The sequence below is a fragment of the Lipotes vexillifer genome, unplaced genomic scaffold (assembly GCF_000442215.2).
Source record: "Lipotes vexillifer unplaced genomic scaffold, Lipotes_vexillifer_v1.1 scaffold1359, whole genome shotgun sequence".
Classification (NCBI taxonomy): domain Eukaryota; kingdom Metazoa; phylum Chordata; class Mammalia; order Artiodactyla; family Lipotidae; genus Lipotes; species Lipotes vexillifer.
This window is the reverse complement of record NW_006771596.1, coordinates 1,083,673-1,107,665: the sequence shown is the minus strand read 5'-3', so window position 1 is coordinate 1,107,665 and position 23,993 is coordinate 1,083,673. Positions and strand designations below refer to the sequence as shown.

The 23,993-nt window shown below is 52.3% G+C and overlaps 1 protein-coding gene across 1 annotated transcript in view; it reads left to right on the top strand.

Moving 5' to 3' along the window:
• The first annotated feature begins 2,268 nt into the window (after positions 1-2,268).
• Positions 2,269-23,993, top strand: part of NPC1L1 (NPC1 like intracellular cholesterol transporter 1) — a 23,535-nt gene continuing 1,810 nt past the window's right edge. Inside the window, exons 1-18 of the mRNA XM_007447031.1 lie at positions 2,269-2,322; positions 3,317-4,842; positions 7,143-7,243; positions 7,581-7,753; positions 7,998-8,126; positions 8,518-8,700; positions 9,828-9,942; positions 10,070-10,197; positions 10,643-10,780; positions 11,059-11,148; positions 20,075-20,265; positions 20,429-20,553; positions 21,149-21,275; positions 21,437-21,492; positions 22,614-22,764; positions 22,974-23,205; positions 23,364-23,477; positions 23,556-23,718. Coding sequence (XP_007447093.1) covers positions 2,269-2,322; positions 3,317-4,842; positions 7,143-7,243; positions 7,581-7,753; positions 7,998-8,126; positions 8,518-8,700; positions 9,828-9,942; positions 10,070-10,197; positions 10,643-10,780; positions 11,059-11,148; positions 20,075-20,265; positions 20,429-20,553; positions 21,149-21,275; positions 21,437-21,492; positions 22,614-22,764; positions 22,974-23,205; positions 23,364-23,477; positions 23,556-23,718 — 3,796 coding nt within the window. The remainder of the gene's footprint in view (positions 2,323-3,316; positions 4,843-7,142; positions 7,244-7,580; positions 7,754-7,997; positions 8,127-8,517; positions 8,701-9,827; positions 9,943-10,069; positions 10,198-10,642; positions 10,781-11,058; positions 11,149-20,074; positions 20,266-20,428; positions 20,554-21,148; positions 21,276-21,436; positions 21,493-22,613; positions 22,765-22,973; positions 23,206-23,363; positions 23,478-23,555; positions 23,719-23,993) is intronic.

The window sequence follows — 23,993 nt, the reverse complement described above, 5'->3', positions numbered from 1 at the left end:
GACACAGCCCAGTGACACACACCCTAGTCAGAGTCTGAAGGAAGTGTTGAGTCAGTGCTAAATGTCAGGAGATAAAGCGGGATACAGGAGTGTACAAAAACTGTGCTCACAACAGAAGCCTGTGCCCGGGGCGTGGCCTCGGAGACCCCACACATGCCCAGGGAGCCGGGTGGTGAGATTGTGGCTGAGAGTTTTCGTCGTTTACTCAGAGCTGGATACTGCTGCTTTCCCCCTGTGTGTGTTTCAGAGGAGACCCCAGAGGCCACACATCTGGGCTCCGTCTCTGTGGGCCTCCCCTAGGGACAAACTAGGTCAAGGGGGTGTGCCTGGGGGCTCCACAAGTACCAGAGGGACCTGGGGCTGAAGCTGCAGAGAATGTCCTCAACCAGCGACCAAAGAAGATGATGGACAAGCACACACCCTTGGGGCAGGCTCCCCATCATCTTCCGGAGGTTCCCTGTGAGGCTGTGGGTACTCAAGCCGGAGCCCACTCTTTTTTTTTTTTTTTTTTTTTTTTTTTTTTTTTTTTTTTTTTTTTTTTTTTTTTTTTTTTTTTTTTTTTTTTTTTTTTTTTTTTTTTTTTTTTTTTTTTTTTTTTTTTTTTTTTTTTTTTTTTTTTTTTTTTTTTTTTTTTTTTTTTTTTTTTTTTTTTTTTTTTTTTTTTTTTTTTTTTTTTTTTTTTTTTTTTTGTGGGCCGCGCAGCACACAATGCAGGATCTTAGATCCCCGACCAGAGACAGAAGCGGTGCCCCCTGCAGTGGAAGCATGGAGACCTAACCACTGGACCACCAGGGAAGTCCAAGGAGCCCACTCTTCAATGCACTCTGGTTGCTTCCTTCCATCCCCTGGCTCATCCCCACTGTCTGCTGGTGCCCTCTGGGATCACCTTCCAAATCAACTCTTTGCATTGGAATCCCTGCCTCAGCGTCTGCTTCGGGGGATAGACATCTAGGAGAGAGGACAGAGCCTCTCCGGGAGACGGAGCTGGAGTCCCAGCATCTGCGTGCCAGGGTGTATGGGGGCGGGGCCCGGGAGGTGCCGGCTGGAGGTCACTGCACACGGCAGCCCCTGGGCCGTTGCCTCTCCTCTCCACCGTGGCTGACTGGGGGCTTAGGGGTCTGCCTGCACCTGCCCTGGCATCCCCCCTTGGCATCTGGTTCCCCCCCTCTCGGCTTCTGTCTTCCCCTGTATGTGTTGGGTGGCTCCCTCTGAGTCAGGCCAGGGTCTATGAAGCAAACACAAGACCAGGGAGACAGCAGTTTCCTTCCTGCAGCTGCCTCTGGCAGGTGGCCACATGAGAGATAGTCCCCACGGGCTGACCTTATCTGCTCAGCCTTGGCATGGGGGCCAAGGTCTGACCCATACTGGTGATAGGGAGAGCCCAAGGGACGCCTCAGAGCTCCCTATCTGGAAGGAGCAGAAGGTGAATGAAGTGTAACCTGGGCCCCGGGGGTGGGGGGGGGTGGGGCTGCTTGCCTGGGGCTCCCAGCGACGCTCAGCCCCTCCATGGTTGGTGGGGACAGACCCGGGCACGGGACTTAAGGGAGGGTCCCGGGGCGGAGGAGCGAGGCTGTGTGTCCCCGTTACACCTGGGGTCTCTGTGCACTGTCAGACCCCAGCGAGCTGGTGTTTGCCCCTCCACCCAGAGGAGACTGCTGTCACTGTGTCACTCCACCCCTAACTGCCCCCTCTGTTATCGGGTTGTTAATATTAATTAACAACAGTTGCTAAGGATGACAGTGCAAGGGTGTGTCCCAGCCAGAGCTGGCCTGGACCCAAGAGGGTGCTGGGAAGACTGGGGGGTCTGAGGCTGGGGCTTGGGGGCGCGAATAGAGGTTCGGAGGGCCGGTGCCCAGGCCCAGCCACGTCTCCCACTTGTCCCTGGGCCTGGGACCTCCTGCAGCAGAGGCCGCTTGGGGAGCTCACGGGAGGTCTCTGGCTCGCTCAGCTCTCTGGCCTTGGTCACTTTGGGAAGTGGGTGAAGGGGACACCCTGGGAGGCTCAACTGAGAGGGTGCAGCCAAAGGTGGGAGGGACAAGTGAGGTGGATCATTAACCAGCTGGGAGCCCTGGGAGGTGCAGGGCTCAGCCCCATTGGTCCCCAACTCAATCGGGTGACACTGTCCCGGGTGGGGAAGCTGCCTCGTAGGCCGTCCCCAGTTTTAGTATATGTACGGCCGCAGTGAGCTCTGTGTGTTGCCAGGAGCCAGCCCTTGGCTGTCCCCAAGTCCTGGCCTCACTTACCCTCTGACCCCTTCCCAGTGCCAGGATGGTGGAGGTTGGCCTGAAGGGCTGGCTGCTCTGGGCCCTGATCCTGAAGTCGGTGAGTCCCAGGCCCTACGTCCACCCCGGGCAGGGGGCTGCTTGGCAACAATGAGAGAGGGCCTGGGGTCTGGGGAGGGGGCAGTTTCTAAACAGATGAGGGATCCCAGGCTCCCCAGAGGAGGGGTGCAGGTCGAGGGTCCTGAGCTGCTCAAGTCTTCAGGTCACGGGGTTAGATGGACACAAGCATTGAGCAGGGGGTAGCTGGACTGGGTGTGACTGAGTGCCTCCCATTCCTGGTCCGCTGTGGGTGTCCTGGCCTAAGACGGTTGGTGGAAGGTTAAGGGAGGAGCCAGTCCCAGGGTGCTGATGGCATGGGTTCAAGGGGAGAATCACCTAATGAGGATTTAGCATCTAGGTTTGGGAGGAGGTCTTGCCTTGCAAGTTTCTTGCTCATTTGCACGTCTGGGAAGGTGGGTGAAGGCTTTCAGCCCCCAGCAAGTAAGGGCAGGGGAAGCTCTGCTCAGAATCTCCAAGAGGGGCCCTGGCTGCAGCTTGGGCACGGTGGCAGCCGCCAGCAATGGCAATGGTGCCCCAGGTGCACAGGGCCTGCCTCCACACGGCCCCTTGGAGCAGCCCTCCACCTGTCCAGGGGTCATTGTTTCTCAGCAGGACCACAGAGTGGCTTCCAGGGGTCTCCTGGGTGACCCCGTTCTCACTACTGTCCCCTTACCCTCCGGAGTGACCTTGCTAAGGGCAGATGTGCCAGGTCACCTCTCTCTCCAGTGACCCTGTCGCTCAGGGTGGAGACCTGGCTGTTCCCATCCGCTCACCACCCTCAGACACCACTGGGAGCCCCACGTGCTGCTTCGGCACCCCAGCTTCTCCAGCGCTCCCCCGGGATCCCTGGCATCCTGGACCTGCCTGGCATCCACCCCTCACCTGCCCTGCTCTGCTTCCTTCTCCACGCCTGTCCTGGCTGCCCACTGCCCCATCAGCTACCCGGAGGTGCTGGCCGGTGCTGGGGCTCGGGGTGATGCTGCCCTGTTCCACAGGCCCAGAGTGAGCTGTACACGCCCATACACCAGCCAGGATACTGCGCCTTCTACGACGAGTGCGGGAAGAACCCGGAGCTGTCTGGAAGCCTGGCTTCACTCACCAACGTGTCCTGCCTGGACAACACGCCTGCCCGCCACGTCACGGGCGACCACCTGACCCTCCTGCAGAGCATCTGTCCCCGCCTCTACACCGGCCCTAACACCACCTACGCCTGCTGCTCCCCGAAACAGCTGGTGGCCCTGGACATGAGCCTGGGTGTCACCAAGGCCCTCCTCACCCGCTGCCCTGCCTGCTCTGACAACTTCGTGAACCTGCATTGTCACAACACCTGCAGCTCCAACCAGAGCCTCTTCATCAACGTGACCCGAGTGGCCGGGCAGGGGGGCAGCCAGCCCCGGGCAGTGGTGGCCTATGAGGCCTACTACCAGCGCAGCTTTGCCGAGCGGACTTACGACTCCTGCAGCCGGGTGCGCATCCCTGCGGCCTCCACGCTGGTGGTGGGCTCCATGTGCGGTGTCTATGGCTCTGCCCTCTGCAATGCCCAGCGCTGGCTCAACTTCCAGGGGGACACGGGGAATGGCCTGGCACCCCTGGACATCACCTTTCACCTGTGGGAGCCTAGCCAGGCCGAGGGCAGCGTGATGCAACTTCTGAACGATGAGGTCGTGCCCTGCAACCAGTCCCAGGGCTACGGCGCGTCGGCCTGCTCCTGCCAGGACTGCACAGCTTCCTGCCCCGTCATCGCCCGGCCCCCGGCCCTGGACCCCACCTTCCACCTGGGCCGCATGGTAGGGAGCCTGGCCCTCATCCTCATCCTCTGCTCTCTCTTCGCCTTGCTCACCGCCTTCCTCCTGTTGTCCCGCCTGGCCAAGTGGTGCCAACGCAAGACGCCCAACCCCGAGGCGAGCATCAGCCTCGCCCACCGGCTCAGCCTCTCCACCCACACCGTCCTCAGCCAGTGCTTCCAGTGCTGGGGCACGTGGGTGGCCTCGTGGCCAGTGACCATCCTGGTGGTGTCCACTGTTGTAGTGGTGCCCATGGCAGGGGGCCTGGCTTTTATAGAACTGACCACAGACCCCGTGGAGCTGTGGTCAGCCCCCAGCAGCCAAGCCCGAAGTGAGAAGGCATTCCACGACAAGCATTTTGGCCCCTTCTTCCGAACCAACCAGGTGATCTTGACGGCACCTAGCCGGCCCCGCTACAGGTATGACTCCCTGCTGCTGGGGCCCAAGAACTTCAGTGGGATCCTGTCCTCTGACCTGCTGCTGGAGGTGCTGGAGCTGCAGGAGAGGCTGCGGCGCCTGCAGGTGTGGTCGCCAGAGGAGCAGCGAAACGTCTCCCTGCGGGACACCTGCTACGCCCCCCTCAGCCCGCACAACGCCAGTCTCTCCGACTGCTGCATCAACAGCCTCCTGCAGTATTTCCAGAACAACCGCACACGCTTGCTGCTCACGGCCAACCAGACGCTGTCGGGGCAGACCTCCCAGGTGGACTGGAAGGACCACTTTCTCTACTGCGCCAAGTGAGTCCTCACGGGCGTGGCTGCTGGGGTTGGCGTGGGCCCCCTGGAGCCCAGGCCAGGTACACAGCCCAAACTGAGGGGCCCCGTGTTGCTCTGGGTCTCGGTCGCAGGGGCGGCGACGTGCCATTTCTCTCCGTGCTCCCTCTCGGACCTGCACGCCCTAAGTGGGGTGTGTGCTCACTGTAGCTGGTTTGCACCTGACCATCAGAGCCTCCACGCGGTCTTTCTGCAGCGCTCCTGACATAGGGCTCATCCTTGCATGTTCTTGGTCTAAGGGTCGCAGAGCAATCTGAGGGCCCTGCTCATGGGTGTGCTTCGTTATTTTCCTTTTTGCTATTGTGCTGGTCCTGGATGCAGGCCAGCAGGGCCATGGGTAGCCCGTGAGGTGCCCCGGGCCAGGGCAGGGGCCGGGGCTGGTTTTAGGTCCTGCTCGCCTGGGCCGGGTACCCTTGTGCAGGCTGCAGCTACACCCCCTCACGCTGTTTGGGGTTTTATCCCCGGCTGTGGCCACTTCGCCGTGGTGCAAACAGGAGGCCAGCGAAGGCGTTGGGCCTTGGGACCAAGAGCGAAGGTCTGAGAGCTACCAAGCCTGGAGGGGAGCAGGTAGGTGGGCAGGCAGCCGCTGAGGCTCTCTGGGGTTGGAACGGGCAGAGGTCCTCAAAAGCTTGGTCTCAAGGTCCCTTCACACTCTGACAAAAGACCGAGGACTCCAGAGAGCTTGGGTTTGGATAGAGGTTATATCTACTGACATTTACCACGTGAGAAAGTAAAACTGAGAAATGACAAAATATTTCTTAATTCTTTAAAAAATAACAATAATAGGCCCATTACATGCTGCCACAAATAACATATTTTTATGAAAAATTATGGTATTTTCTGTACCAAAACTATCAGGAGTGATAAGAGTAGCATTGTTCTGCATCTTTGCAAATCTCTTTGGGGTCTTGCTTAGCAGAAGATGCTGGATCCCGGCATCTGGTTCTGCGTTTGGCCTGTTGGTTGAAGCTCAGCGAGAATGCTCGGCCGCACACTCGTGTAGCCAGAGGAGGGAGGAGTGTTGTAATAGCCTTTCCAGAGAATTGTGGATTTTCTCTGATACGTCACCAAAGCTCAGCAAGTGATCTTTTTTTTCTTTTTTGCGCTGGGTCTTAGTTGCGGCATGCGGGCTTCTCTCTAGTTGAGGCGCGTGGACTTAGTTGTCCCTTGGCACGTGGGATCTTAGTTCTCTGACCAGGGATCGAACCCTGCATTGGAAGGAGGATTCTTAACCACTGGACCACGAGGGAAGTCCCCAAGTGATCTTTTCTTAAATGTTAGCTGCAATATGGAAACTAGAGCCATGTCAGTGAACTGTCTGTACTCCACAGACTCGAGATTGAAGAAAGGTGAAAATGACAAACAGCATCTTAGTGTCATTATGGAAATAGTTTTGACCTTGCAGACCCCTGAAAGGGTCTCCAGGGCTCCCGAGGCCCCCAAGCCGCCCTGAGAGCCTCTGGATTGGACAGGGAAGCCAGGGCTCCCACCCTTCAGGTGAGCCAAGTTTGGGCTGCTCCCCAGAGTCTGTGCTTCAGCCCCAGGGCTGGGCCTCAGAACAGGCAGGTCAGGGAGGACGCTCTGACCCCAGGTTTCCAGTCCTCGAGTTGGCTTTACTTTGATTTTGGATGCTCACAACAATTCTTGGGTGGCCCGATTATCCCCATTTCAGAGACATGGAAACTGAGGCTCAGAGGGGTATGGTGAGCTGCTCAAGGTCACACAGCAACTAGCACTCCCAGCCAGCTGGTGACTGACGGACGCACTTGCTCACAATGAGCGCTTCGTCCACGCACGTGTGATGTGTTCGCAGAAAGGGCTCAGTGGGGGGCATGGAGACCTGCCCAAGTTTGCAGGGCTGGTACACTGTCCAAGGAAAGAAGGAGTTCCCACCTCTGGGCCCGGAGGCTTCTGGGCTGGCGGGAGGAGGAGGCTAAGGGCAGTGTGAGGCCTGTGTGGCTCTGTTGGTGGTTAGGACCCGGGGGGCTTGTGTGTCAGACTCTGGCCCCCACCCCAGGGGCGCGGGTGTGACGCTCACCCACCCGCCGCATCCGTGAGGACATGATGGCGGAGCCGGGAGGGTGAGGCTGGGATGAGGGGAGAGAGAGCTTGAGGCCCCGCTCAGGGAGCTCCAGTTCACTCTGGATTGGGCCCGGAAATGTTCTGACCACAGGGTCAGGCGATGGCGCTGGGGGCCCGGGGTGGGGCACCCGGGCCACGGAGATGGAAGTGGGATCAGGAAAGGTGCGTTCCTCTCCCTCCAGCGCCCCCCTCACCTACAAAGATGGCACGGCCCTGGGCCTGAGCTGCATGGCTGACTACGGGGCGCCCGTCTTCCCTTTCCTCGCCGTGGGGGGCTACAAAGGTGAGCTGGGTGGCCCCCAGGAGGACAATGAGGGGACATAGGGGGCAGGAGTCAAGGGCAGAAGGATGGGAGTGGCAAAGGGCTTCCTGCTGCCTGGGGGTGGCTGCAGACCCACCCATCCTTCCTCTGCCACCCCCTTCGTTTTCTCCCAGCCCTGCCCAGGTTCTCTGGTTCTGTGCTTGGGCCCATAGACTTTGCCTTTGGCTGAGAGAGGGAAGTCATTCGACAATGACTTGATGAGGAGGGGAGGGGGAGGAGAAACAGGGGTGCGGCTGGGGTCGGGGAGGAAAGCAGAGGTGCGCTTGGAGGGTAGCTGAGCATTTCTCCTTCTCTGCAGGGAAGGACTATTCTGAGGCGGATGCCCTAATAATGACCTTCTCCCTCAACAATTACCCTCCTGGGGACCCCCGCCTGGCCCAGGCTAAGCTCTGGGAGGGGGCCTTCTTGGAGGAGATGCGAGCCTTCCAGCGTCGGACGGCTGGTGTGTTCCAGGTCACATTCATGGCGGAGGTAGGCGCTGCAGGGTCCCCTGGCTTTGGGGAGGACGGTTCAAGTGGCTCTGGGTGGGGTCCTGTGTCCCCATCATGTCCTCGCCCCTCCTGAGTGACCTTTAGCTAGCGTCTGCCTGCCCAGGAGGATGGGGTGATGCGACAGCTGTTCTCGCAGCCTTGCCGGGGCTCACGGTGGCTCACGCACACGGTGCCCACTGGCCGAGCCCTTGGGTCAGTGGGGCTGGTCGGGTGTGCGTCCACAGCGCTCCCTGGAGGATGAGATCAACAGCACAACAGCCGAGGACCTGCCCATCTTTGCTGTCAGCTACCTCGTCATCTTCTTGTATATCTCCCTGGCCCTGGGCAGCTACTCCAGCTGGCGTCGAGTACTGGTGAGAAGTGAGGGTGGGGATGGCCATCGGTGTGCTTAGAACCTTTCTAACCTGCTTTCCAGCAGAGTGGACACACCCAGAGTGGCTCCCCCAAAGGGTGATGCTTCTTGAAGTGTTCTGTTTCAAAAGGCCATGCGAGTTTTCATTCTGCTCCCTGACGATACCCCACCCCCAACTTGTGCGAACGCAAAGCTAATATTTACATTATCTTACGATGCACGCTTGAGGAAGGAGCGGCAGGCTCACAGGGCCTGCCCTTGGGAGGACGGCTCTGCAGAGCGGCCAAAACACGGAAGCATGGAGCAAGCCTACCCTCTGCCCTCCTCTGACTCAGGCCGGGGGCACATCGGGCAGCCCCGCAGCCAGGAGGCTGAGCCTGATCCCATTGCAGGTGGACTCCAAGGCCACGCTGGGCCTGGGCGGGGTGGCTGTGGTGCTGGGAGCAGTCGTGGCTTCCATGGGCTTCTTCTCCTACCTGCGTGTACCCTCCTCACTGGTGATCCTGCAAGTGGTGCCATTCCTGGTGCTCGCCGTGGGGGCCGACAACATCTTCATCTTCGTTCTCGAGTACCAGGTAAGGGGGCAGGAGTTCTACATACCCCCAACTGCTCCTACATGCCCAGGTGCAGCCCTGAATGGGTTTGCTGGGCTTCCTACGGCCTCTTCCTAAGCGCTGATGTCCATGTGTACAATTCCTGTAGAAAACAGTGCTTTGCGTTTATTTATCTTTCACATAAATGTATTCATACCATTTGTGTCACCTGAACTTGCTCTCTGTCAGCCCCACATACTGTCTGGTAAGAGTGTCACACAGCACATATGTTATTAAGCCCAAGCTCATACTGCTTGCTGCATGACAAGCCAATAAATCGAGAGACAAGATGTTGAGGCAAGGAATAGTGACTTTATTCGGAAAGCCAGCAGACTGAGAAGGTGGTGGACTACTGTCCCAAAGAACCATCTTACCCGAGTTAGAATTTAGGCTTCTTTTATACTAAAAGGGGAGGGGGTGTGGCTTGTTGTGACAAACTTTTTGGTGCCAGGAATCCTTTGTTCTTGCAGCTGTCCATGTAGGTCTGGTCACAATGTTCCTATAAACCTCCAACAAGACAAATGTTAGACTCTGCTCTGCAACTTTTTTATCTCTATGTGAATGGAAAAGTGTTATACCTTTAAAGGTCAGATCCTTGAGAATGGGCCATCATGTATATTTCAGGCCATAGGCAACATTCTTTAACAAAAGATCCAGAGCCAGCATGACTAAGCACAGGCAACAGAGCACAAAGGTTAGAGATCCAACATGGAGTCAGGTTTGTTCTTCTCTGTTCCACATACAGCCACCTCTGTCTTTGTGCTACTAGGTAGCATTCCATGGAAGGACAGGTCAGGGTCCATTTAGCCTCTCCTGTTAGTGAACATTTAGGGTTCCACGATGGGTCAGAGCAAGGATGCCATGGGCATCCCCAGACGTGCCAAGCATTTCTCTGGGCCAGACCCTGAGAAGTGGGAGATGTGGCCGAGCACAGTGTTGGCAGGGTCTGCTCGTACTGGGGAGGGTGGAGCCATTTCCTCAGGCCTGGCTGGGTCTCCAGGTGATGGCCGTGCCTGGGGGAGTGGGGGGCACATGCCAGCTCCCTGCTGGCCTGTGAGGGACAGAGTCCTTGGCTGGATCTTGACCGTGTCCCTGCCATCCCCACACAGAGACTGCCACGGAGGCCTGGGGAGGGACGGGAGGCCCACATCGGCCGAGCCCTGGGCAGAGTGGCCCCCAGCATGCTGCTCTGCAGCCTCTCCGAGGCCATCTGCTTCTTCCTAGGTGAGCCGGGGCAGCCCCTCCCCACCAGGTACTGGGAGTTCTTGGAGGCTGGCAGCCTCCTTTCCCTTTGTACTGTCCGAGTGGGTGCCGGGCCCTGAGATTCAACCCTGGTCCCCTCCGCCACCAGGAGCTCTGACCCCCATGCCAGCTGTGCGGACCTTTGCCCTGACCTCCGGCTTTGCGGTGCTTCTCGACTTCCTGCTGCAGATGTCGGCCTTCGTGGCCCTGCTCTCCCTTGACAGCAGGAGGCAGGAGGTAGGGGATGTGGAGAGAGCAAGGGACCCCCATCTTGGCTGGGGCTGGGGTGGCTTTACTTTGTAGAAGTAAAGGCTCAGAGTGTGGCGTTGAGCGCGGCAACAGGGTGCTGGAATATTTGGGCCACGTAGTCCCCAACGTCCCAAAGCAACCTCGTTTTGGTAATTTGGGGGAATATAATCAAACCTCCTAAAGTACACGCGGTCATGACATAAAATATAAATGAGAGACTGACAGGGAGGGAGTTCCTGTTTCCGTGATGGTGCAAAATTCAAAGGTGTTTTATCAAGGTAGAAAATAGAGATAAAGGCAACGCACAGTGGCATGTCCCCACTGGGTGGTGCTGGCACGGGCCAGCTGTGGAAGGTGGCTCTCCCACCCCATGGGAGGGAGGTGGTCCCCCGGTTCTGTTTGGGGGCCACCTTGAGCGCCTGCCTCCTTCCAGGCCTCCCGGCTGGACGTCTGCTGCTGCAAGAGAGCCCGGGAGCTGCCCCCGCCTAGCCAGGACGAGGGGCTACTGCTCCGATGCTTCCGCGAGTTCTACGTCCCGTTCCTGCTGCACCGGTTCACCCGTGTGGTCGTGGTGAGTGGGGACGGAGGGGAAGCTGGTGGGGGCCTCTCACCACCCGGGGACAGGGGTCCTGGAAGCGCCCGGGGCGGCGGGGTCTGCTCCGCCTGGACCCTCGCCTCGCCCGTCATCTTTGGAGGGGTGTCGAGCTTGCCCAGGTCCAGGAGCTGAAGCAAGAGGGAGGCTGAGGTTCAAGTCTGCCCAACTCCAGAATGTTCCCCACGAGACCCCGCCCAGACCCAGCCTGGGGAGCTGCTGGGCAGGAGGCCTTCACACGGTGCTTCTCTCCCCAGCTGCTGCTCTTCCTGGCCATGTTTGGAGCAAGTCTCTATTTCATGTGCTACGTCCAAGTGGGGCTGGACCAGGATCTGGCCCTGCCCAAGGTGAGCGGGCCCTGGGGCCACCGGTGGGTGCCCTCCCTCCCCTGCCCTCGGCCCCCAGGGACGTGGGGAGGGTCAGCAGCACACAGCTGGTGGGGTGGCATGGAGCAGGGGCGTGGTAGGAGTGCGGGACTGCTCATCACGTGGGGCTGGGAAGAGAAGCCACGTCACATATGGCAAGCGCAGGAGCTCAGCGCCAGCCCCAGGCCCCGAGAGGGAGACGACCAGGCACCCGAGGGGCTGGCCGTGGGAGCCGATCGAGATGATTGTCAGGGCAGGAGCGCTGAGCACCTGCCTTCTGCTGGGCACGCCACATCCTCAGGCCTGGGCTCCGCAGCAGCCCATGTCACCGTACCGTCCTCTGAAAGACAGTGAGGGTCGGGGGCTCTGTGGAAGGAAAGACCTCTGTGGCTTGAGGGTCCTGGGCAGAGGAGAGATCGAGGGGCATCTGAGCATGAGTGGGACTTGCAGAGGAAGGCAGCAAGGGTGACGGCACGGACCCGTGGGAGGCTGGGGCGCACCCAGGTGCATTTCCTGGGTGTGGGAGTGACTGGGTGTGGGGAGGCGTGGCGGTAGAGCCCGAGAGCAGGAGGCCGGGGCTCGGGGGTGGGGAAGGGTGCTGACTGCCAGGCTGGGGCCAGCAAGCACACATCGGAGAGGCTCGTCTGGATGTGCACCCAGAGGTGGTGTGGGCTGGTGGCTGGGGGAAAGCAAGTCTGCGTGCCCGTGCTCCGGGGGAGACAGAGCATCATGAGGGCTCGGACACACAGGGCCACCCTGGGCAGGGTGATGGGAGTCCGGCTGCTGGCAGGAGCCCTGGGATGAGTAGTCTGGGTAGCCATCTGCAGGTGGTGCTGGCCTTGGAAGCAAGGTGAGGTGCGAGGAGAGCCGACCGCCCGGACGGCACCTTCCAGCCACCATAGGGAGGAAGAGGAGACAGCAAAGCCAGCAAGGGTCCAGAATGACCCTGCCACCCATGGTGGCCCTGGGGGCTGCTCACAGGGCTGAAGAGAAGAGGGTCCCCAGTGCCCCCAGGACAGGCATCAGGGGCCTGGTGGGCCGAGCCAATGAGCGAGAAGGAAGGTGGTGATGGGCTGCAAGACCCAACTGAGGTTTTGCTTATGCCCTTTGTTTATTTTTCTTTGGGGGAGATTTGTTTGTTTCTTATGACGTTACAAAACTTGTTTCTCTCCATTTTTTTTTTCCGGTAAAATATACGTAACATGAAATTTGCCATTTTAACCATTTTTAAGTGGCGTTAAGTACGTTCACATTGTTGTGCAACACTCACCACCATCCATCTCCATGGCTCTTTCATCCTGCAAAACGGAGCCTCTGTCCCTATTAAACACTGACTCCCCATCCCCTCCCCGCAGCCCCTGGCACCCACCATCCTACCCTCTGTCTCTGAAGTTGACTAATCTAGGTACCTCATGTAAGTGGAATCATACGTTATTTTTCCTTTTGTGATGGGCTTAGTTCACTTAGCATAATGTCCTCAAGGTTCAACTATGTTGTAACATGTGTTAGAATTTTCTTTCTTTTTAAGGCTGAAGAATATTCATATGTATACGAATGCATGTACATCAGTTTCCTTAACCATTTTTCTGTTGATGGATATGGGTTGCTTCCATGTTTTAGCTATTGTGAAATAATGCTGCTATGAACATGGGTTTACAAGTATCTCTTTGAGGCCCTGCTGTCAATTATTTTGGGTATATACCCAGAAGTGGAATTGCTAAATCATATGGCAATTCTAGTTTTTAATTTTCTGAGGAACCTCCATACTGCTTTCCATAGCAGCAGCTGTACCATTTTACATTCCTACCAACAACGCACAGGGTTCCAATTTCTCCACATCCTCACTGACACTTGTTTTCTGGGTTTTTTTGGTTTGTTTGTTTGTTTGTCTTTTAAGGAATTTTGCCTTTTTAAAAATTTTATTTATTTATTTATGGCTGTGTTGGCGCTTCGTTTCTGTGCGAGGGCTTTCTCTAGTTGCGGCAAGCGGGGGCCACTCTTCATCGCGGTGCACGGGCCTCTCACTATCGCGGCCTCTCTCGTCGCGGAGCACAGGCTCCAGACGCGCAGGCTCAGTAATTGTGGCTCACGGGGCTAGTTACTCCACGGCATGTGGGATCTTCCCAGACCAGGGCTCGAACCCGTGTCCCCTGCATTGGCAGGCAGACTCTCAACCACTGTGCCACCAGGGAAGCCCTGTTTGTTTCTTTTTTGATAATAGCCATCCTAATGGGTGTGAGGTGGTATCTCATTGTGGTTTTGATTTGCATTTCCCTAACAATTAGTGATGTTAAGCACGTACTTACTGGCCATTTGTATAGCTCCTTTGGAGAAATGTCTATTTTTGAATTGGGTTGGATTTTGTTGTTGAGTTCTAAGAGTTCTCTAGATATCCTGGATAATTAATCCCTTATCAGATATGTGATTTGTGAATATTTCCTTCATTTCTGTTGGCTGCTTTTTTACTCTATTGGTAGTGTACTTTGATGCACCAAAGGTTTTAATTTTCATAAAGTCTAATTTGTCTATTTTTCTGTCTGTTAACTGTGCCTTTAGTGTCATATTCAAGAATAAATCTTTGCCAGGAGTTCCCTAATGGTCTAGTGGTTAGGACTCTGAGCTTTTGCTGCCAGGGCCCGGGTTCAGTCCCTGGCTGGGGAACTGAGATCCCGCAAGCCTTGTGGCATGGCCAAAAACAACAACAACAACAACAACAACAAAACAATAAATCATTGCCAAATCCAATGTACTCAAGTTTTCCGCCTATGTTTTATTCTAAGAGTTTTGTAGTTTTAACTCGTAAACTTAGATCCATTTGGGGTTGATTTTTATATATATTTATGTATATTTTTGAAGGTCCAACTTCATTCTTTTGCATGTAGGTATCCAGTTTCCCCAGCACCATTTGTTGGTGGGAATGGTCTTGGCTCCCTTGTCAAAAATCGTTTGACCATATATGTGAGGGTTTAATTCTAGGCTTTCTGTTCTATTCCACTGGTCTATGTGTCTGTCTTTGTACCAGTACCACACCACACTGTTTTGATTATTGTATCTTTGTGGTAAATTTTGAAATCAGGAAATATGAGTCATTCACCTTTGTTCTTCTTTGCCAAGATTATTTAATTATTTGGGGTCCCTTGAGATTCCAGTATGAATTTTAGGATGGCTTTTTGTATTTATGCAAAAAAATCATTGGGGGGAAGAGATATGGGAACATATATATATGTATAACTGACTCACTCTGTTATAAAGCAGAAACTAACACACCATTGTAAAGCAATTATACCCCAATAAAGATGTTAACAAAAAAAAAAATCATTGGGATTTTGATAGGGATTTCATTGAATCTATAGATTGCTTTGGGTACTACTGACATCTTAACAATATTAAATCTTCCAGCTCATGAATGTTGGATGTCTTTCAATTTCTGTCTTCTTTAATTTCTTTCAGCAATGTTTTGTAGTTTTCAGTGTATAAGTCTTTCACCTTCTTGATGAAGTTAATTCCTAAGTATTTTACGGTGCTATAGTAAATGGAATTGTTTTCTTAATTTCCTTTTTGGATTACTCATTGCTCATGTAGAGACATACAACTGATTTTTGTGTGTTAATTTTGTAACCTACAACTCTGCTGAATTTATTAGTTCTAACGGGTTTTTTTGGTGGATCTTTAGAGTTTTATATATGTATATAAGATCATGTATTTTATGAACAGAGATAATTTTACTTGCTTTCCAGTTTAGATGCCTTTAATTTCTTTTCCTTGCCTAACTGCTCTGACTACAACTTCCAGTATTATGTTGAATAGAAATGGTGAAAGCAGGCATCCTTAACTTGTTCTCAATCTTAGAGGAAATTCTTTCAGCTTTTCACCACTGAGTATGATATTAGCTGTGGGATTTTCATATCTATGGCTTTTATCATGTTGAGGAACTCTGCTGTACTCCTGCTTTTCTGAGTTTTTTATTTTCATAAAAGGATGTGGAATTCTTTTTTTTTTTTTTTGCCACGCTGCACGGCTTGCAGGATCTTAGTTCCCCAACCAGGGGTTGAACCCGGGCCACAGCAGTGAAAGCGCTGAGTCCTAACCGCTGGACTGCCAGGGAATTTCTAGGACGTGGGATTTTGTCAAAAGTTTTTTCTGCATCAGTTGAGATGATCATGTGATTTTCTCTTCATTCTATTAATGTGGTGTATTACATTGACTGATTTTCATGTGTTGAACCACTCTTGAATTCTGAGATAAATTCCATTTGGTCACAGTGTATAACCCTTTTAAAATATTGTTGAACTCAATTTGCTAGTATTGTGTTGAGGATTTTTTTCATCAATATTCATAAGGGATATTTGTCTGTAGTCTTTCGTTTCATGTAGTGTCTTTGTCTGGCTTTCGTACTAGGGCAATGCTGGCCTTATAGAATGAGCTAAAAGTGTTTCCTCCTCTTCAATTATTTGGAAGAGTTTGAGGAGTATTGGTGTTAATTCTTCTTAAAATGTTTGGTAGAATTCACCAGTGAAGTCATCAGGTACAGGGCTTTTCTATGTTGAGTTGAATTTTGAAAATGGATTCAATCTCCCTACTAGTTATGGGTCTATTCAGATTTTCTATTCCTTCTTTTCACAGTGTTGGTAGGCTCTGTGTTTCTCAGAATTTGCCCATTTCATCTAGGTGATCCAATTCATTTGCATACAATTGGTCATAGTACTTACTTAAAATTCCTTTTATTTCTGTAGATTCAGTAGTTGTGTCCCCACTTTCAATTCAGATTTAGTAATTTGAGGCTTTTCTTTTTTTCTTAGTCGACATAAGTAAATCTTTGTTGCTTTTGTTAAACTTTTTGAAGAACCAATTCTTGGTTTCATTGATTTTCTATATTGTTTTCCTATTCTGTTTTATTTATCTCTGCTCCAATCTTTATTATTTCTTTTGTCTTGGCAGCTTTGTGTTTAGTCAGTTTTTTTTTTTTTTCTTTTTCTGGTTCTGTCAGTTGTATAGTTAGGATGATGACTTGAGATCTTTCTTCTTTTTTATTGTGAACTTTTATAGCTGTAAATTTCCTCCTTAGCACTGCTTTCACTGCATCCCATAAGTGTTGGCATGTTATGTTTTCATTTTCATTCATCTGTAAATTTCTAATTTCCTTTCTGATTTGTTCTTTGACCCACTGGTTGTTTAAGAGTGTGAGGTATAATTTCTACAAGCTTGTGAATTTTTCAGTTTTCCTTCTGTTATTGATTTCTAACTCCATGTAGTTGTGGTCTGAGAATATACATAATATGATAACTATCTTTTTAAATGTTGAGATCTAATATGTGGCCAAACACATGGTTTATCCTGGAGAATGTTCCATGTGTATTTGAGAGGAATATGTATTTTGTTGTTGTTGGGCAGAGTTTCTGTATATGTCTGTTAGATTTAGTTGGTTTATTGTGTTGTTCGAGTCCTCTATTTCCTTAATTATCTTCTGCCTGTGTGTCCTACCATTATTGACACTGGAGTATTGAACTCTCCTACTATCATTGTAGAACTTTCTGTTTCTCCCTTCATTTCTATCAAGTTTTGCTTCATAGATTTTGACGGTCATTCATTAGGTGTGTAACTGTTTATACACACTTACTCTTGCTTTGTTGAATCTTTTATTAATATATAATGTTCTTCTTTGTCTTTTGTAACTTTTTAATTTAAAGTCTATTTTACCTGGTAGTAGGATAGCCACCTCTCCTTTGGCTACTATTGCATGGAATATCTTTTTTCTATACTTTCACTTTCAACCTGTGGGCAACTTTGGATATCAAGTGAGTCTCTTATAGACATCACGTAGTCGGATCATGTTTTTCTTATCCATTCTGTTAACCTCTGACTTCTTTCTGGAGAGAGTGGTCTATTTACATGTAAAGTAATTACTGATAAGGAAAGACTTACTTATGTCGTTGAGCTATTTGTTTTCTTGTATACCTTATAGCTCTTCTGTCTCTCATTTCCTGCATTACTATCTTCTTTTTGTTTAGTTGATAGTGAAATGCTTAAATTCCTTTCCCACTTCCTTTTGTGTATATTCCATGGCTATTTTCTTTGTGGTTACCAGGGAGATTACATTAAATATCCTAAAATTTGTTGAATTTATCCTAGTTTAACATGAATTGCATAGAAAAAATCTGTTCCTATACAGTTCCTTACCATTTCCTTTCAGTCATTGCTATCACAAAATTACATCTTCATGTACTGTGTATCCAAAAACACAGACTAATCATTTTTTATGTATTAGTTTCTTAAGTTATGCAGAAATAAAAAAATGGAGTTACAAACCAAAGTTACAATAAAACTAGTTTTTATAATTTTCGATGTATTTACCTTTACCAGTGATCTTCATTTCTTTATATGGCTTTGAGTTATACCCTAGCATCCTTTCATTTCAACTTGAAAGACTCCTTTTAGCGTTTCTTGCAGGACAGGTCTTGTGGCAACAAACTCCTTCTGCACTTGTTTATCTGGTAATGCCTTAATTTTGCCCTCATTTCTGAAGTACAGTTTTGCCAGAAGTAGGATTCTTGGTTGACAGTTTTTTCCCCTTAAGTACTTTGAATATACAAACCCACCACCTTCTGGCCTTCAAATTTTCTAATAAGAACTGTGCTTATAATCTTATTTGGGATCCTTTGTATATGATAAGCTTCTTCTCTTTCGCTGCTTTCAAAATTCACTTTTTGTCTTTGTCTTTCAACAGTTGAATTGTAATGTGCCTTGGTGTGGGTCTCTTTGAGTTTATCCTACTTGGAGTTTGTTAAGCTTCTTGGATGTTTATATTTATAGCTTTCATCAGATTTATGAAATTTTGGCTGTTATTTCTTCAAATAATCTTTCTTCCTCTTTCTTTCTCTCTCTTCTCTTTCTGGGATTCCAATGATGCGTATGTTGGTCTGCTTGATGATGTCCCACAGGTTCATTTTTCTTTATTCTTTTTTCTTTCTCTTCTTCACTTGATGATTTCAATTGTCCTATCTTCATGTTTGGTAATTCTTTTTCTGACTGCTCAAATATGCTTTTGAATCCCTATAGTGAATTGTTTATTTAATTTTTGTACTTTTCAGCCCCAGAATTTCTTTTTGGTTCTCTTTTATGTTTTCTCTTTATTGATCATTCCATTTTGTTCATACATCGTTTTCTTGACTTTGTCCATATGTTATTTTAGCTCTTTGAGCATCTCTAAGATAGTTGTTTTAAAGTCTCTGTCTAATAAATCCATTGTCTGGTCTTTCTTAGGGATGGTGTCTGTTGATTAATTTTTGTTCCCAGGTATGGGCCATATCTTTCTGAGTCTTTGTATGTTTTATGATTTTCATTGTTGTTGTTGTTGAAAAATGGACATTTGAGAGTCCGCAGTAACTCTAGAGATCAGATTCTCTTCCTTCCCCAGGGTTTGCTTATTTATTTATTTATTTTTATAAATTTATTTATTTGTTTTTATTTTTGGCTGTGTTGGGTCTTTGTTGCTGTGTGTGGGCTTTCTCTAGTTGCAGTGAGTGGGGGCTGCTCTTCATTGTGGTGCGCGGGCTTCTCATTGTCATGGCTTCTCTTGTTGCAGAACACGGGCTCTAGGCGCATGGGCTTCAGTAGTTGTGGCACGCGGGCTCTAGAGTGCAGGCTCAGTAGTTGTGGCACGTGGGCTTAGTTGCTCCACGGCATGTGGGATCCTCCTGGGCCAGGGGTCGAACCCATATCCCCTGCCTTGGCAGGCGGATTCTCCACCACTGCGCCATCAGGGAAGCCCTATTTATTTATTTTTAAAAACTTAATTGTTACTGATGTCTCTGCCCTGGAGATCAGCCTGAGATGTAAAGTTAAAGTCTTTACAGATCTTTTCTGAGCCTTCACCTTTCCCTGGGCATGAGCAGTGACTGTTTAAATGCCCCTGTATTTGTGGTTGATTTTGAGTGTCATGTTTCTTAAAGATCTGGCTCTCAAAAGGAGAAAAAGGGAGATATGAAGGGGAAAAACAATAAATCAAGCACTTGCTCTTTAAATATCTTGGAAGTAACTTCAGCTTGAGGTGAAGGTTTTAATGGTGCCTGGCTCTGTGTCTGCTCTATGGATATCAGAAGCAGCAGTGAGTGATCAGAACACATATCCTTGATATTTAAGAGATGGGCCTTATAGCCTACCCTGGATCCTGCAAGCTGTGTGCAAACTGTTCCTGGAATGCATGCATGGCTGCCTGCTTCAGGCTGGGAGGATAAAGGATGAGTAGCTAGTACCATGCTAAGAACCATCCAAGCCTTTCTCTGGAAGCTTCAAGCCCTCAATCGACCCCAGAATTCCAAAATAGTTACATCAGACAGATTCTGCCAGTGCACTTGGAGTCTAGGTGGGGAGGTGGAATCCTGGTTCTTCCTATTCCAACATCATCCCTGATGTCACTTTGAGGTTTTACGTTATAGGAGAAGGGAACAGGCCATGCAGATGCCTGGCACACGGCCTTGAGGGTGTGCACATGGGTGTTTACATGTGCGTGTCCGTGCAGTCTGTGGTCACAGGCCAGCTTGTTAGACTGTGGCTGTACCAAACTGGGGGTGATAAGAAGGGGTAAAATTATGTGTATATGCTTGTGTGTGTGTCAGAGAGTGTGTTCATGCAGGCTGGCATGTGATGCTCTGTGCATGTACCTCCATGAGTGTGTTCTGTGCATGTACCTGTAATTATACCTGGATGTGTGTACCTTGGAGTGTGTACCTCTATGGGCACACCTCTGACCATGTACATCTGTAATGGAACTGTACGTGTGACTCTGTGAGCACATATCTCTGTACCCTTGTGAGCATGCACCTCTGTGTGTGTACCTCTTGAGCATTTGCTTGAGCGAGGCTCTTGGGGTGTGTCTGGCCCTGGCCTCACTGACTGTCCTCTGTTCCAGGACTCGTACCTGCTTGACTATTTCCTCTTTCTGAACCGCTACTTTGAGGTGGGGGCCCCGGTCTACTTTGTAACCACTGGGGGTTACAACTTCTCCAGTGAGGCAGGTTTGAATGCCATCTGCTCCAGCGCAGGCTGCAACAACTTTTCCTTAACCCAGAAGATCCAATACGCCGCCGAGTTCCCTAATGAGTGAGTGCCCCAGCCCACCCCTGTCTGTTCCCCTACTGTGCTCTGCTGCCCACCTGCTGCCATGTGCCTGGGGAGGCCCAGAGTGAAGGTTGGACCATAGGGAGGACCCGCCTCAGCCTGCCTGTGTGGTCCTGTCCCCTGAGCTCCTCTCCCCGACCCTCAGGTCTTACCTGGCCATCCCTGCCTCCTCCTGGGTGGATGACTTCATTGACTGGCTGTCTTCATCTTCCTGCTGCCGCCTTTATGTCTCTGGCCCCAATAAAGATGAGTTCTGCCCCTCGACTGTCAGTGAGTATGGGGCCTCTGGGGGCTCAGGGCCCACTACATCTTGGGGAAACTGAGGCTAGAAAAAGGAGAGGACTGGTGGAGGCTCTCTTAGCCCCTCCCACTCTTCGGCAGGGTCATTCGGGGCAGGGGGGGGTCCCGTCTTGGAGCACAGGTGTGGGGGACTGCACCCGTATGTGTGGACGCCCAGCTGGCCCACCAGGCAATCACCCCCTCATGCCCTTGCTGAGTTGTGCCCACACCCGCCGGGCAGGCTGCCGCTCACATGCCGAGGGAGTCGAGTGAGAGCTGAGATCGGCATGTGGCCCTACCCCGGAGCAGCTGCACTTGTAGGCGGAGCGGGGAGGCCCTGTGGTGGCTGCTTCTCTGCCCCAAACTTCTCTTCCTCACTTGCTCATAGGTACCAGCCGTTTCCATAACTGAGAGGGGAACTCCTCCCATAGTTAGAGACAAATGCAAATCTCTCCAGAAGTACCCATGCCTGTTGCGGCAGTGGCAGTGCGTGGGGATCATGATGGGAAAGGACCACAAGGCGGGCAGAGGGGGCGCTGACTGGCCTTGGCGGTGCCGCCACCTGGAGCCCCTGCTCTCTTTGCAGACTCCCTGGCCTGCTTGAAGAACTGCATGAGACACACAGCAGGGCCTGTCCGGCCATCAGTGGAGCAGTTCCACAAGTATCTTCCCTTGTTCCTGAACGATGAGCCCAACATCAAATGTCCCAAAGGGTAGGCCGGGGTGGCGGGTCCACCAGGGAAGACAGCTGTGTGGGCGCCCAAGGCGGGGGAACAGAGGGATAGGAGGCAGTGTGGGTTCTCTGGGAGTGGCCATAGGCCAGGCACGTGGAGGGGGCCCGATTCTTGGCTAACCTGCTCTGGTCTCCCTGCAGTGGCCTGGCAGCGTACAGCACGTCCGTGAATTTGGGCCCAGATGGCCAGGTCTTAGGTAAGCACGGCCTCGACTGGGGGGCAAGACCAGAGTCAGCTGCTCCAGGGGCCCCACGAGTCCCAGGGAACAGCTCCTCCATCTCGAACCTTCTCTCCTTCCTCCTTTATGGGGGACTTCTAACTGCCCTGGCCCTATCTTCAGAGGTCACGTTGCCCAGCTCCACATCCTCAGACTTTACCCCATTTCTGCCCTGCTTTCTTCTTCCCACCCTCAAATCCAAGGTCAGTGTGACGTTCATGGACTTTTCAGTGGCTGATGCCACACCCGGGAGCCACCCACATCCTTTTCTCTCAGGCACAAGTCACACCCAGATGTGGGCAGTGGGCAGCTGGTTAAATGAATGACTATTGACTTACCCAGTGGGTGCCCTGATGCACAGCTCTGTTAAGTCAGCTGTTTCCATTTTTCTGTCTCCCTTTCTGGTCCTTTCCTATAGGAATATGTACATTGGAAAAGTAGTTAAATGAATTTTAAGAATCCAGTGCATGTTTTGAAACCATACAGAGCAGCATTTGGGGTCATCCGGGAGATCTCTTCTTCTTTTTTTTCTTAATTTAATTTTATTTTTGGCTGCTTTGGGTCTTCGTTGCTGCGCACGGGCTTTCTCTAGTTGTGGTGAGAGGGGGGCACTCTTCCTTGCGGTGCTTGGGCTTCTCATTGCAGTGGCTTCTTTCATTGTGGAGCACAGGCTTTAGGCACGCGGGCTTCAGTAGCTGTGGTGCATGGACTCAGTAGTTGTGGCTCGCGGGCTCTAGAGCGCAGGCTCAGTAGTTGTGGCGCACGTGCTTAGCTGCTCTGTGGCATGTGGGATCTTCCTGGACCAGGGCTCTAACCCGTGTCCTCTGCATTGGCAGACGGATTCTTAACCACTGCTCCACCAGGAAGTCCTGGGAGATCTCTGCAAGCTCTATCCATCAGAGGCAGGGCTGGGACTTGAGTCTTGCACAGCAGTAGGACCAGCTGCAGAGTTTGCAGGACTGGGGCCAAACCAACCTGCAGGGCCCTTTGCTCAAAATGTTTTAAGAATTCCCAAATGGTGGTGGCAGAGCCCTGAACCCAGCCGGGCGCTATCCCTTGGGGGTTCTGAGGGCGCCTGGCACAGGCCCTGACCTTTGCAGCCTCGCGGTTCATGGCCTATCACAAGCCACTGAAGAACTCTCAGGATTACACGGAGGCTCTGCGGGCAGCTCGGGCGCTGGCAGCCAACATCACTGCCGACCTGCGGAAGGTGCCGGGCACCGACCCAGACTTCGAGGTCTTCCCTTACACGTGAGTCCCTGGGCACTGGGATGCAGGGAGGTGGGCCCGGGTGAGGGTCCTGGGCTGGTGAGGGTGGCTGCTGGGTGGGGATGGGCTCCAGCAGGGAGGCTCGGGCTGAACCCGGGCCCGGGCCCCCCGACACCCTCCCCTAGCTGCATGCTCATCCTGAAGTGGGTGTGGGAAGCCATGGAGCGGTGACTGTGCCCTGCGACCCGCAGGATCACCAACGTGTTCTACGAGCAGTACCTGACTGTGGTCCCTGAGGGGGTCTTCATGCTCACCATCTGCCTGCTGCCCACCTTCGCTGTCTGCTGCTTCCTGCTGGGCATGGACATCTGCTCCGGCCTCCTCAACCTGTTCTCCATCATCATGATCCTGGTGGACACTGTGGGCTTCATGACCCTGTGGGATATCAGCTACAATGCTGTGTCCCTCATCAACCTGGTCACGGTAACCTGCTGGCCGAAGAGGCGGGGCTCCAGGGCAGGAGGGGTGCTGGCCTCATAGGACGAGCCCAGCTCTTTCTAGAGTCTAGGTGCTGCCCGCTGGTCTGAGTGGAGACCCCTGCCCCCACCCTTTTGTGGCCGAAGCCCCCTCTCTCCCCACAGGCGGTGGGCATCTCTGTGGAGTTCGTGTCCCACATCACCCGCTCCTTTGCCATCAGCACCAAGCCCACGCGGCTTGAGAGGGCCAAGGAGGCCACCATCTCCATGGGCAGCGCGGTGAGTGGATGGGCTGCCCCACGTAGCCCTCGGCCGGCTGCCCCGTGCCCAGCCTGACGCCCACCTGTGACCCCCCAGGTGTTCGCAGGAGTGGCCATGACCAACCTGCCCGGCATCCTCGCCCTGGGCCTGGCCAAGGCGCAGCTCGTCCAGATCTTCTTCTTCCGTCTCAACCTCCTCATCACTGTGCTGGGCCTGCTGCATGGCCTGGTCTTCCTGCCGGTCATCCTCAGCTCTCTGGGTGAGCGCCCGGGCTCCTCTGACACTGCCAGGCCCCTCCCTCATGACTCCAGGCCACAGGCAACATGCCACAAGCACACACAGCCCTGCTTACCCGGGACGGTCACCGCCCAAACTGCGAGCACACAGCTCCTCCGGGCTTGGAAAAACTGGGGTTTTTCACTTAACATGTGAAAACATCTTTTGTTTTTCGTCAGATGTGTGTTTCAGACACTTTCAGCGGCCGTATGGTTCTGTGCTGTGTGCTGTTGAACTTTTGATCGTGGTTTTCAGCAG